Here is a 14973-nt window from a genome sequence, read left to right as displayed (position 1 = left end):
TTTACACAAAACACCTGGGCTGGCTGGTCTCTAGTTGAATAGTCAGCTGATGTGCAGTGTCTGTATTCGACTGTGAAGAATAGGCATTTGTCAAGGTGCTGGAGGGCAATCACTGACCATGGAACTGTACCCAAGAGGGGCATATAGGAAAGAGTGAATTAGGGGAGGCCAAAGAAAAAGGTGGGTGCCACGCAATAGCCTGTTAAATTCTTTAACACTTGCCACAGCTGAATGTTCAGGCCAAGCCAGTGGAGCCGGTCGTGGAAGGTGGAGCACAGGTTCAGCAAGTGATTAACATTGAATGCTTGTCGGATTTCACTGAAGCCCCCCTGCTCAACATTCAGTTCAGGTACTGGATTTGTGTCGAGATCCTGTATCATCTGAAATCATGTGCATGCTCTCTCTCCCTCTCTTTCTTGTTCTCCTTTTGCGCCCTCCTGACTTTAGCTTGCGGCTCTCGCCTGTGTGCTCGCTTCTCTCCGTGAGCAGCCTGACAGGCAGCTGCCCTGCTCGCTCGAATTGCAGTAATGGGAACCTGAGCAAGATGAAAAAAAAAGGTCACCTGACACCAAATAGAAACGAAATGGGGAGTGGGGGGGAAACTCCGTGCTTTGCATGTTCCCATCTGGCTGTTTTTTTTGGTGGGGGAGGTGGGGGTTAGCAAAACAGATACTGGTCACTTTCACTGCGAGTTAATTGCAATGTGTTGGTTAATGCTTGGCAGCTGTAACCCACCCTTTCTTCCAAAAGCAAGAGGCCTTAAATTCATCTGCCTAGGACTTTAAACCCAAGTGAAAGATGATATTGTGAATCCTACTTCCTTAAATCTTATCGCTTAACTTTTATTAAAAATAAAATTTTTGCTAATTCTCCTCCCTGCTTGGTAGATATGGCGGAACCCTGCAGAATATCACTCTAAAACTACCCATAACCGTCAACAAGTTTTTCCAGCCAACAGAGATGGCATCTGAAGACTTCTTCCAGCGTTGGAAGCAGCTGAGCAGGTACACAGAGAATCTGGGATGGTGGGAAGCATGCTGGACACTGACACAATCCAGTGTGTCGGAGGGTCTGTCAGGCAGTGGAGAGGTTGGGTATAGAGGAAAATTTTAGATGGTGCAAGAAGTCTGGCACTGTAATTGCAGCAGAACTGTTCTGATGATCTGAGTGAGCTTTCACTTTTGTTGCCCATGTTAGTTTTGACACCCTTCCTCTTGCTCTCTCTCTCTCTCTCTCTCAAGTCCCCAACAGGAAGCACAGAAGATCTTTAAAGCTAATCATCCCATGGACACAGAGGTCACCAAGGCTAAGGTAAGGTTTTTCTCTCTCCTCACTCATATTCATTAGCGCTTTAAGGATTAAAACGCCCCGTCTCCAGTGACTAAGTGCACCATGTGTAATTCAACCAAACCACTGTCCAGGAAAGTCATGACTTCAGCCCCTGCACACTGTTCACTTTACTGGTTTTGGCTGAGGTAACAATTGGCATCTCTCATTAGTCCCACAGTTCAAAACCCCACACAGGATTACAGCACAGAAACCCTGTCGTTCAGCTCGGCCAGTTCATGTTTACATTTATACTTCACTTCAACCTTCTCCCATTCTTCCTCATCCTGGGGCCACAGGAACTGAGGGACCTGGGGGAATATGTGCGTAAATCATTAAAGGTGGCAGGGCAGGTTAAGAAGGCATTTGAGATCCTGGGCTTTTATATACAGAGGCACAGAGTACAAAAGCAAGGAAGTTATGATATACCAATATAAAGCACTGGTTCGGCCTAGGCTTGGGGTATTGTGTCCAATTCCGGGCACTATGCTTTAGGAAGGATGTGAAGGCTTTAGAGGGTGCAGAAAAGATTTATCGGAATGGTTCCAGGGATGAGGAACTTTGGTTATGTGGATGGATTGGAGAAGCTGGGGTTCTCCTTGGAGAAGCTGGGGTTCTCCTTGGAGAAGAGATTTAACAGAGGTGTTCAAAGCTGAGGGGTCTAGACAGGGTATATAGACACAAACTGTTCTCATTAGCGAAAGGGCTGAGAAGCACAGATTTAAGGTGATTGGCAGAAGGAGCAATGGTGACATGGGAGTCTGTTTCACACAGCGACTGCTTAGGATCTCACTTTGTGAGCGTGTGATGGAGGCAAACTCAGTCGTGGCTTTCAAAAGGGAATTGGAAAAGCACCTGAGAGAATTTTCAGGGCTCTAGTGAAAGGACAGCAGAGTGGGACCAGCTGTTGTAGAGAGCCTGCACAGACACGACGGGCTGAATGATTAACCATTCTATGCTTCTGACCAATATAACTCTCTTCCTTTCTTATGTTTATCTAGCCTCCCCTTAAATGCATCTATACTCCATGTAGTAGTGAGTTCCACATTCTCAGCCCTCTTTGACTAAAGAAGTTTCTTCTGAATTCCCGAGTGGCTTTCTTGGTGACTATCATGTATTGATGGCCACCAGTTTTGCTTTTCTCCACAAGTACAAACGTGCTCTCTCTCTCTCTTCTCTCTCTCTCCTCTCTCTCTCTGTCTACTTAACCTTTCATAATTTTAAAGACCTCTTAGGACACCCCTGAGTCTTCCTGTTTCAAGAGAAAAAAGAACCAGGCTGGTTCCTCATTCATTCATTCATTCCTCATAGGCATACAGGTGTTTCCTTCGTCAAAAAGATTGTGCAACTTCACTTGAATTTGCTGATGGTCTCTTCCTCCCTCTTGTGTGACGGATTTTGAATCTAAACCTCTAAAGCTGTTGATCTTGCCCTGCTGTGACCAAGTCTACATCCACTGGTTAGAGTTTATGGTTTTGTGGGGATTTGACGCTCCTGAAAATCTGAAGAACCTCAATATGTTCTCCTCCAAATGTGAATCATTGCCACCTTCCTTGGCATTTGTGTAGTTCTGGTGGGTGATCCCCAGCGCTTATAGGGAGTGCTGGTGTTGGCACAATTTGGACACTGTGCACGGTAAAACAGCAAAGTGCAGAATAGTCAGTTGCATTCTTGTACCTGACCCAAAGCCACAACCCCCAGCCTTGCCTGGTTGGTGTAGAATGATCCAGCTGTTGCTGTATAATGTAACGTGAGGAGAATGATCATTCAGTGTGAGGTGTCAGAGGCCAGTTGCTAGTCCTGGAATTTTACCTCTTGCGTGACAAATGCCAAGTGGGAGTCCAATGGGCTCTTTAAGCAACAGAAGGTAGATAGTTGGCGAGGTGGGGCAAAGTACACTCAGGAGTGTGACCAGTGGTGTGGCAGGTTTTTACTCTGTAGAGCAGGACTGCTGGTAGGGGCTGGGATTCCAAGATGACCATCCAATCGATTTATTTATTTTCTTCTTCTCACAGTTGATAGGGTTCGGTTCTGCTCTGCTGCAGGATGTCGACCCCAATCGTGATAACTTTGTCGGCGCGGGAGTCATTCACACAAAATCCATCCAGGTCGGCTGTTTGTTGAGGCTGGAACCCAACAGTCAGGCACAGGTTGGTGACATTTAATCTCTTGATGTCCTGTCGCTTAACGGCATGACAGGTCAGATCACTGGGTATGTCACTTGAGAGCCATGAGACATAACTCCTCAATGGGTAGCCGTAACACCTGGCATGACATTGAACTTGTAGATTGGCAGCTAGCAGGTTAGAGCTAGCTGAAATTGGTGCAGTTAGCTGATCTCTGGGGGTAATTTGTCGTAGGGCCATGGTTTAGTGCTGTCAGCCTGGATACCCGCTCACTGGAACAATCCTGGACATGAATGTTGGGTGAGAACAGTTTGGTGGGGGGCAATGTGGGCGTGGAAAAGAGTGTCACGGTGTGGGCTTTAACAGACTGGAGGCTGCTTTCTCCCCCTTGCCTTTATTCTTGTGGGGGTGATGGTGGCATAGTGGTAATGTCACTGGACTAGTAATTAGAGAGCCAGGCTAATGCTCTGGGGACATGGGTTTAAATTCTACCACAGCAGCTGGTGGAATTTAAATTCAATTAATAAATCTGGAATTGCAAACTAGTCTCAGTAATGGTGACCATTAAACTATAATCAATTGTTGTAAAAACCTATCTGGCTTACTAATGTCCTTTAGGGAAGGAAATCTGCCATCCTTACCATGTGACTCCAGACCCACAGCAATGTGGTGACTCTTACATGCCCACTGAAATGGCCGAGCAAGACACTCTTGTTCAAGGGCAATTAGATGGGTGGCCAACAAATGCTGACCTTGCCAGCGATGCAGACATCCCATGAATAAATGTTTTAAAAATTTGTGTCCAGACCAATATCCTATCTGGACAAACCAGTGCCAGTTACTTTAGCGGGATTTTGTGTGTGCGGGGCGCACTTTGTCCTGTTCTTGTTCAGTTTGGAGGTGCCAATTGGAAACGATTACTTTGTGAGCTCATGTTTGTTTGTCTGTCTCTCTCTCTCTCCTCCCCACAGATGTATCGCCTCACACTACGCACAAGCAAGGAGGCTGTGTCGAAGCGACTATGCGCATTACTGTCTCAACAGTTCTGAAGCCTCCAACATGTAATCGATCTCTTACACTATACTGAATGTTTGTTTAAGTCTGAGAGTGTGTGTGTGTGTGTATGCATGTGTGAGAGAAGGTCCATATATCTATGCGCCACGTCCAGTGAAATCTTCAAGAAGTATCATGTGACGTCCTTTAAGTACAGTATATGTTTACGTGATTGTAGAGTTTTTTTTTGCTATTGAGGGACTTGGAAGGTTCCTTGGTACACGAGGCATCAAACGTGGCAGCGAAAGAGGGAAAGGGCGAGCAGGGCTGGCACCAGATTGTGGTAAAGTCAACACTACTTGTGAAGTAACTGCTGCCCGTGGTCCTTCTCAACTGTGTTGACGAGCAACATTTAATGATTGTAACGCTCCCGGTAATGAGGGATGTCAAACTAAATGGTTATAAACCTCTCTGCCTGCTTTTTCAGGATATTGGCGAGCAGAAAGCTCCTTCCGTTACGCAGGGCTTGATACGTGCACCACAGCGTAAGGCTGAGCCCCACACAGCCCAAGTAGGTCGACCTGCAGGGTGTGGCGGAGTTAGCCCTCGGCTGGACGCTGCTGTTCCCTTCAGTAGCCCGGGTTGGGAAGCAAGTCCAATTGGCTGTTGTGTAGTCTCCTGGCTGCTTTTTCCAGAGTGCGTTCCTGTGCTGATGTTTAGTGAAGGTGGGATCAGACTTGGCTGTGATACACCCCCACGGCTCAATAGTCTGCAGGCACTCACTGTTTAGGCTTGTGCACACAGAGAGGCAGTTTGGGCAGGGTGTTGGAGGATGCCTACTGTCTGAAGATCTGACCTCTAGTGAGAAGGCACTGCCTTCCGAGAGATGGTGGGGGAGAATGTTGAGCAGAATTTCTCCAGGTAGCCATCGGGTAACTCGCCCTTTTGGTTCCCACTGCCTTTGCAGATCTCAAAATGTGGTGATGCCCGAATACCAAAAGACTTGAAGTCCCACCTCGCTGTTAATCAATATAGTCATTCCTTATATTAAAAAAGTATGAAGTAATTGTAAAATGTATCTGTATATAACTCCTTATTTAGGACTGGATAGAAATACCTGTAAGACCAATTTACTCTCTGGTCACTGATGTTAAATTAGCTGTTTCAATGTCACCACTGAGAATTAAGAGGGTGGGTGAATTTTTTTTTTATATTTAACCTTGAGCTTAACGTTTTGTTACAAGTACAAAAAGACTGGAACACGTCCCTTCCAAACCTCTTTAGACAAATATGTCTTCCCAAGGTTCTTACAAAGTCTGCTCTCTCATCACCTTCAAGCTCAACAAGCTCTCATTCCCCACCTTCCCTACCATAGCAGTCAGCACAAGCTGCATGATGCGTGCGGTTGAGCAGAAATGCTTGCTTTAGTTTTAATGCAACGAAACGTGACGATGGGGTAAATTGTTCCTTATTCTGAATCTGCTTTCATGCCAGCGTCAATTTCTTTGGTTCCGAGTCTGGGAAGCCTCTGTCCATGAGCCAGCTCCTCAGCGTCTTCACTTCTCAAGCCAGCTTCCCCATCCTGTGCAGACCCAGCTCATCATGGATTTACAAGGAACCGGATTTGGCAACATAAACAGAGGAAATGCAGCCCAAACTGCTTTTGTCTCCCACATTCAAAAGTTTAAATTTCTTCTTTTCCCCTCCTGCTCTCTGCATCAATGTCCTTCAATTATGAATGTGTCTTTTGTCTTTTTGGGGTTGGCTTGCTTGTTAACCCCCGCCTTCTATTTCTTTCAACATACCACTACTACTCTGGGAGTTGTCTTGTAAATGGTGAGCAAACTTGTGCTGTGCGTACCCCAGATTAGGCGTAACCTATCCTTGTTTGTGCAAGAGGATCCCTATGCCTAATGCCTGTATATAAAACTGACCCATGCAACTGGATAACATGGCAATGGGGCTTCTTTGCTGAGCTGTATAAAATAGAGAGAGCTTAACCAGTTTCAAAGGCTGATTTTTAACGAGAGCAAAATCAATAGTAAATTAATGGAGATGGGGAAGCTATGTTGAATCTTCAATGTCAACAGAGAGAGTTGGACCATTTAACTAATGGAGTTGCTGTGGCCTCAATGAAATACTCGAGTCAAAATGTAACCTTGGAAAAGGAAAAAAATACAAGAAAACAAAATGTGAATAAAGTTCCCGACTTGTCTTTACTGTACAACATGCACTACATTACATTAGGCAGATCCGACAGTATCCGATGTGCTCTGTCTCTCTTTTGATTTGCACAGTTGACAGCAGACAAAGGAGCATTAATTTCAGCCATCCTGAGCTGCTCTCTTGTGTCACTGCATCTTTCGCAGAAACCCCATTTATGTAAGTAAACGGGTTTTCCATTGAAGTTACAGTGGCCATAGGAGCCCTGGGGAAATTCACTCTTTGTAGCCTAGTTTGAAGTCTTGCTTCCCTTCTTTCCCCAAACTCCTGGAAGAATTAAGCCAATCGACTAATGTTGCCCAAAATGTAGAAATTCTTTGACTTGGAGTGACTTTCACTGTGAAAGCATTCAAGTCAACCATTCCAGTGTTCTTTCTAGAATCTGCTGGTGAGGGGGTGCATGGGTCAGGGGTGGGAAGAATTGTAGCAATACTTGGCAGTGGAATTAAAGTTGCAAAACTGCTCAGTTATTTTCGAACAATCGGACTTGTCTCCCTGACTTGGAGTCATCTAATCAATGGGTACCTTGTAACTTGATGTGCTGCTGCATCGCAAAGAGCCTTTGGAATTCTGTATCCCAGAGGAGTGTGGATGCTCAGTCATTAAGTATGTTCAAGACTGAGATCCATAGATTTTTGAGCACATGGGGAATTAAAGATTATGGGGACCAGGAGGCAAAGTGGAGTTGATGTAAAAGTTCAGTATGATCTTATTGAATGGCTCAAGGGGCATTATGGCTTACTGCTGCTCCCAACTCTTGTGTTCCTAACATGAAAGTCATACAATTGTCTTTTTAAAATTGCCAGCTACACATTAGGAAATGAGATGACTGACGCTGCTTGTTATGGGTAGATGCGGAGGTGGGGGGGTGGGGGAGCGTGTGGGCAGTGATGGCATTGTTCAACGTGGAGGTTGTGGACTAAGCTGTTTTTAAGAATCATGATTGTAGACAAGCAATGAACAGAGTGCCTTCATGGAAGCACTTCAACTGGAGGAGGCCATTCAGTCCCTCCCGCCTGCTTTCCCCATGTTGAATTAATCATGATCTTATACCCCCCCCACCCCCACTCCGTTTTACTTGTCTTTTCTCCATTGTCCTGAACACCCTTGTGTGGAACTCCCTGCCCCTTTTTTGTGTTTTGGAAAATGTTTAGAAAGCAACTTCTTCCCTTCCTTGCCCTTACCTTTTGTATTTTAGCTTAACCATCCATTCATACCCTAGTTCTAAGAACTGAGCAGGCAGTGACCAGTCCCTGTTTTTAAATTGTCTGTTCTGTCCTTTTATAGTTCTTTTACAAATTCACAGGTCTGTGTATATTTGTCATGCTGTAGCACCTGGCACCACCACTGGCAGGGATGTGTAATTACAACGTGACATGTTTACATTGTAATTTCCATTCTAAATGTGGGGATCAGAATTTGTGAAAAGTTGACAGGAAGTGCATGCAGATTAAGACTCTGATTTTCCTCCAACTTTCATACTACATTGTCTGTAGGGAACTGCTTATTCAATAATTTTGGTAATTCTGCGCTTTTATGGAAAATGAAAGGTAACTAATATAGAATTGCCTAATTGCGGTCATCTTCAATATTTGAAACTCCCATTCGTTCACTTCTTGTCTCCTCATGATTTTTGAATGGGTTTTCCAGTTTTACACATGAGGACCAAGGAGTTATTCTAACAAAATTATTTTGATTTCAAGTGTGGCTTTGAGTCCTCGCACACTGGGGACTGTAAGGCAGTTGGTTTTCCGGCACTTTCCAGTGTGAAACTGAGTTCTACAGGCAAGAAAAGGGCCCAGGTACAATCACTTCTGTAGTGAGTGAACCTGGGCAGCAGGAGGACAGTGCCCTTGGCCAAGGACAGAGAGAATTGGTCAGCGCCCCTTCTCCTGGATACTATGCAGTGACTCCTGCTGGAAAAGCCAGCAGCTTTGAGGGCACGGGAACGGGCCTGGCGGTAAAGCCTTCCAGTGTAGAATAGCCCAGTGGCATTCACTGGAAAATGGGTTGCTTGGGAAGAGTGGCCAAAACCCAACAAGAGCCGAGTCCTTGAGGAGTGGAAAATTTTACAAAAGAATACGTTTTTGCTAACCCTAACCATCCATTGAAAAGCCTGTGTGTGTTTTCTACAGCTATTTTGAGTGAGAAAGTATTGGGCTGTGGTTTGGAAGCTCTTTCTGTCAGAGAGGGCTTCTCAACGACCAGTGAAATATGTTAGGCTTCTTACCCAGTCTGCACCTTTCACCATTCCAAACTGTCCACGTTTTCCAATAATTCAGGTAGCTGGCAATCAAATGTTTTAGGTTACCGTGTACCTAGTGGACTTAAACTTTTTGCGCTGCTTAATAGGTAGGTGGCGGGGAAGGGTGTTTCCAGCTCTGAGAACAGAGAGAGGCGAAAAGTAACATGAGTGTATCAGAGCTCGCTGTGTCTGGGAACCAGGGAAGCCATTTTGTGACCATAACCGCTCTCTTGCCTTGTTTAAAAGCAGCATGTTTACAGATTGAGTGAGGCTATTTCTTTTTCCCTAAATGCAATCTGTATTAAAGCGATTAACTTAGTGATGTGTAGCACTTTAGTCATAGTTCAATCAAGGCAAAAGTGTATGATATTGTGTGATCTATAATCCAGTATATTGTCTGTGTGCCTCCCGCCTTTGCTCTGTGTAACCAGCCCTACTGGTAATTTTGCATTTAATGCCTCAAGCGATCAGACATGGGTGGGTGGGTGGGGGATTACATTTGATTCAGAAGCTGAGGTACTTGCTGTGGATAATGCAAAGGAATAGTAAGGGTCAACAGTTAAAAAGGGTGTTGTGTATAATATCCAATTCACATTCCTTATAACCTTTCAATGAACCCTTTCTGACCTTCCTGTGTGGGTGATAGGTTTGAATTTGTGATTAGACTCCTACCCTGGGAAAATTTCACTCCCTACTAGGATGAGTTCTTGGGGTGAGCAGGTCACGGGCTTTACAAACCTCTCTCAGCTGCCCATCTCTGGAAGATCTTGATGGTGACTGTATCTCTGGGATCCTGATGGTGACTCTGCCTTCTGTAGTTTGTCAAACCTCTGACCTGCCCGTTCTGCTAATTGTAAATGCATCATCTTTAATACTAAGCTGCAGGGAGCAGGAAGGTTCCTAGGCTTTTGGCCCCAGTCTGTACTCAGTTAGCTGATGTTGCCCTCAGTGGCAGGACTTGGCAAATTTAGCGGATGGTCCTGCTTCTGATTGCCTGGTTCTGCTGGAAAACGCTTTTATGCCAGCCACCTCAGCTCAGTTATCCGATGGCCTCATAAACGACCAGCTGGCCTAGGTAACCAACACGGTCAGAGCCTGCTGATCCTGTGAAATGTTATGTCAGTCCATACCTTCAGTTCACCTCACAGCTCCTATAAATGACCCAGGACCAAATCCATTCTCCTTGGAGATTAAGCAGATTAACCCTTGATTTTCCCTTCAACTCTCCAGCTGCATTTTTGCACTTTTAATGTCTCACGTCTAGTGTGAATTTGTCAGTTTGGCTGTCTCATGGACAGTTTGACAAACCTTTTATTTAAACCATCATCCCTCCTTTGAAGGGACCATAAGGGTTCAAATCAGATATTTGAGCACACAATCTCTTACTCCCAGTACAGTACTGAGGGACTGCTGTGCTGCCTTTTTGAGGAAAAGCATTATGATTATTCCCAGTCAACATTCCTTCCCTCGTCCCAACTGGCACCAAAGATGGAGTCCCTGGGCATTCACCTTACTCCTCCTCCATGGGATCTTGCTGTGCATAAAATGGCAGCTGCACTCCTTGACACAGCAATAGTGACTACATTACGGAAATTTGTTTCACACAAAACAGTTTGGGATATTTCCAAGAGACCTGATATATAACAGGATTGTAAATCCATTTGCCTAATTTGTATGAATCTATTTGAGGTAAGTGACAATCATTTGAAAAATGGCAAGTAATTCATTTTTTTATTAAAAGAAAAGACATGAATTCAGCTTGGATGACTATAAAATCTTACAGCACAGAAGGGGGCCATTAGGTCCATTACACCTGTGCTGACTGTTCGGAAGAGCTGTCCAATTAGTCTCACTTTCCCTGCTGTTTTCCCCCATTAACGCTACAATTTTCTCTTTCAAGTGTTTATTCAACTCTCTTTCGAAAGTAACTTGAATCTGCTTCCACTAGCCTTTTCAGGCAGTGCGTTCCAGGTCAGCACATGGGAAAAAAAAAGCTCTTCTCATCTTCCCTCTTGTTCTTTTGCCACTTATCTTTAAATCTGTCTCCTCTCCTCGCATTGCCCTCTCCTGCCAGTGAAAACAGGTTTTCCTAATTAATTGCAGATCTGGAGTCTTCAAAGCTGCTTTGTCTTGTCCCTCGTGGTAGGAAAGTCAAAGGATATCCTCAGGCTGGACCCAGCACCCATTTGTGTCTGCTTTGGGTGTGGGAGATTTGAAGTGTTCTTCTGCACTGCCCCTTTGTTGCAGAGATCAACACGTGGACGTTTCAATCTTATTACAAAATGGTCAGACACCTGGGGACCTGTCCCACTCTTAACCTGATTCTCAATCACATCATTGAGATGCTGCTGGAGTTCAGAACAGAATGCAAGCGCGAATCCAGCATGGAGAAAATATGGATGTTTTGGGCATGGTAAATGTTGGGTGGCCTCTTGCTTGGACAACTATGCCTCAATAACTGCTCTCTTCACCTTTTAACCCTTCCTGCTGGAGGGGAAATGCAAGGTTGGGGAATCATGGTGGTTTTCTGCTTTTATGGCAGGAATGAATGGATTGGCATAGATCTCTGGGCTCTAAAGTTCATGTCTGACATTCTATAGCCCCTGTCCTGACTATCACCACACACACATGTGGGTTGGGGACAGATCAGTCCACTGCTTCCAGAGAGATGGGGATTGCTGTTCACATACCTAACAGATCTCCGGGGAGGGGAGGGGAGGGGGGTTGGTGGCAGCATTAGCAGAGGTGGAGAGGTCTGTGGGTGCCAGGGCCTGGGATAATGCATGGTGCTAGAGTCTGGGATTCCTTGGCAATCGAGGTTCTCGGATACCTGCTGTAGGGCCAGTATAACCAAGCAAAAGGAATGGTAAGGGGAGAAGATGCATTTAAAAAGATGTCTCTCAAAAATGGGTTATTTTTCACTACATGCCTTTTGTGAATTTATTTAGGAGGGCACACCATTGCTATCACTGATGGGTACAATGAGAAATGAGGGGGTGCTGTGAGAGAGGATAGTGGAGGAAGGTGAACTGACAAATTGTGCCAAGTCACCCAGGCAACAAGGGAAGGAGGGGGTTAAAATGAATAATCTGCGTCTGATCTAGTGAACATTTGAGTACCAGTATGGCTGAATCCAAAGTAGGATTATGATGTTACTATGCAATCACTGTTTCATTAGAGGAGCGGCTTAGAATATCGCGTGTGTTGTGTGCGTCTATGTGTACACCGGAGATGTGAATCTCCCATCAGTGTTAAACGACAGAAAATGTTTAACAGAAGCAAATGTACAATGAAGGACACTATTTAGATAAACTCTGACCATAATGATCAATTCCCTGTCTCTGAGCTGATTTATTTTGCTGCATTTTGATAACTTGCACACGGGGAATATTGGATGCAAGACTGATTGAGAATAAGAGTGGGGCGGGCAAGGGGTGTGGGATTGGACTAGGGCTGTGATTCTCCTACAGTTGAATAGCTTGTCAGCCTTACACTCTGAAAGATGTTCACTTGGGCAAGGTACTGGAGCGCTGCCCTTGTCAGTGGAACCCACGCCCTGGCTGCAGTCAACGGCTTCAGGAGAGGAAAAAGTCGAGAAACAAAGAAAAACTAGAAATTAATTCTCCTCTTTGGACCCAATGCCACGGAATATCTTGACGTCATTGATTATCAGCCCATTGTCATGGAAACACATTTGATGAATATTTAAAAGGAATATTCCACCTGTTGTTCTAGAATTGGACAAGAGTGTGCATATTGTTAAATGTGGTAACCCAGGGTTTGCAATACAGGAAATAAATCTGATATTGTTTGGATCTAGGTTTTTTAAGAACATGTGGATCGCAGAAGGGTTAGCCAGGATCCTGGTTCTGCAGTTCCGTGTCAATGACAGGGGGACCACTGCACAGATCCAGTGATCTGATCTTCCCGGAGTCTATTGAGTAATTGGCATATTGCACCCACTGCACACATTGGCCCAGGTACAGGGAAGGTAGTGAGGGAGGGGCAGGATATCACACAGTATAATGTAGCTTATTAAGCTCAAGTGATCTGAGGCTAAAACTTTTCTAGTCTTTGGACAGGGGTTTGAAACATTTGTCAGCCTTACCAAAGGGGACAGAGAAAAGAAAAAAACTAATTGTAGGGGCATGAATGTGCGGGCAAATATTGCAGGAACAGGGCACTGAAATCTCCTGTTTAATGTCTGGTCAAATCGAGGTGCTGGTGCGAGATGGGTAGTAGTAGTGTTGCCCTGTCTAGCATTGCAGGGCACCTCTTCCCATTAACCATTGGTACATGATCTCTGACAGAAGACCTAACCCCACACAACCCTATACAGTGCAGGCAGGCAGGGCCCCAAGGACAGATGCAGGAATCTGTCAAGGTAAGACCAGCAGCTGTCATGGTCACACCAGTCACCTGTTCCCTCATTTACTGCTCTTGAATTTCCCTTGGGTGCCTGCCTACCAATTCAAGGAAGGAATCAGACCTCAGAGGACTTGACCTGAGATCTATTTCAGGGGAGTTGGCCCTATCAGGGAATGCGTGGCCGGGGTGGGGGTGTGGGTTTGAGATAGAGGCCCCCATTCCTTTTCTTGAAGTGTCATCATCAACCTGGTGATAACTGTGGCTCATTTGATAAGATTACGAAGGGTTTTGATGGAGGAGACATAGCGATATTTCCACTTGTGGGATGCCCAAAAGGCCAAAAATATGAGAGCCACCAATAAATCCAACAGGGAATTCAGGAGAAAATTCTTTATCCAGAGAGTGGTAAGAATGTGGAGCTCACTACCACAGGGCACAGCTGAGGTGAACAGCAAAGATGCATTTAAGAGCAGGTTAGAGAAGCACAAGGGGGAGAAAATAATAAAAGAATACACTGTTAGGGTTAGATGAAGATTGGCAGGAGGAGGCTCATGTGGAACACAAACACTGGCATAAATCAGTTATACCAAACAGCCTGTTTCTGTCCTGTAAGTTCTGTGTAATTCTATGCAACTGTTACCACATTTTCCTGTTGGCAACTTCAGGAAGTGGATAATATTTTATACAGTTAACCATCCCTGTACCCCTCTGGATCATTTGTCCTGAAGCAGAGGTGTCAGAGAAATGAAGTGGCTGCATCTTTTACATTTGATTTCTATAGAAGTTGCTCCACAGGGAGAGACAGTCAGGCAGTGATAACAGCCACCATCTCCTCTCGATGTGTTGCGGCTCAGCTGTGGCTGTTATTGTGCAATATGGATCAGTTTTTCACATGGGCATTCAGAGTAAGGGCCTGGCTTCCAGCACTGATTAATTTAGCTTTGACAGGAGCAATTGTGGTTGCCTCCCCAGTAAATCAAGTGTGTCATAAAACAGCAAAATAACAAACTGCTAATCCAGAACAAGAAAAATAAACCATTAATGTCTTGTGAATGTATTGATTAATGCGATGACCTTAAAGGAAGGTAATTGTAAATTGTATTAAGAGCTGGCAGCTACCTGCCTTGAATCGGTTATTGTTTTTGTACCCACAGCCCTTGTGGCCATTTCTCTACCCTGCTTATGAGACTGCAGTGATGCAATACCATAGGAGAGCAGAGTCCTCAGTTCCACACACACACACTAATTTTAGTGCCAAATCCCAAGAAAGATTAGTTTCAGATGGTAACTGGTGTTATGAGTCACAGTCCAATGAGGCACAGGGAGGGGCCTCAGACAGCGGTGTGAGGGAGTTTCTGGGAGTGTCTGATGAGTACATTGCAGAGAGAGCTTTACTCTGTATCTAACCCTGTGTTGTACCAGCCCTGGGACTGTTTGATGGGGACAGTGTAGAGGGAACTTTGATAGTTGATCAGTGTGATTTTTCCGACCTCTACCAGAATGAAAAGTAAGAACTCGGAAAATCCACCCATCGATGGTTTGATGCTGTGTCGGAGTCAGCGGGAATTCAATAAAGAAAGGACTTATAGTTACAATGCTGGTTCCATGAGGACCATGGCCAATAAGACATTGCCAGTTAGTGAATTGGAGTCTGAAGCTGGCTATAAACTTCCAACTCTGCAACCTAGTCCT

At 45.0% G+C, this 14973-nt stretch overlaps 1 protein-coding gene across 2 annotated transcripts in view; it reads left to right on the top strand.

Moving 5' to 3' along the window:
• Positions 1-12244, top strand: part of ap2a1 (adaptor related protein complex 2 subunit alpha 1) — a 58130-nt gene extending 45886 nt beyond the window's left edge. For both annotated transcript variants that reach the window (XM_078531774.1, XM_078531773.1), the window contains 5 exons: positions 226-349; positions 888-1004; positions 1242-1311; positions 3342-3476; positions 4424-12244. In XM_078531774.1, the coding sequence (XP_078387900.1) occupies positions 226-349; positions 888-1004; positions 1242-1311; positions 3342-3476; positions 4424-4501 (524 nt within the window). In that variant the 3' untranslated portion in view covers positions 4502-12244. The remainder of the gene's footprint in view (positions 1-225; positions 350-887; positions 1005-1241; positions 1312-3341; positions 3477-4423) is intronic.
• The last annotated feature ends 2729 nt before the right edge of the window (positions 12245-14973 follow it).

This window comes from Cetorhinus maximus, chromosome 29 (genome assembly GCF_964194155.1).
Source record: "Cetorhinus maximus chromosome 29, sCetMax3.hap1.1, whole genome shotgun sequence".
In the NCBI taxonomy this organism is placed as follows: domain Eukaryota; kingdom Metazoa; phylum Chordata; class Chondrichthyes; order Lamniformes; family Cetorhinidae; genus Cetorhinus; species Cetorhinus maximus.
Note: the sequence above shows the minus strand (reverse complement) of the source record. Positions and strands in the feature narration are given on the sequence as shown.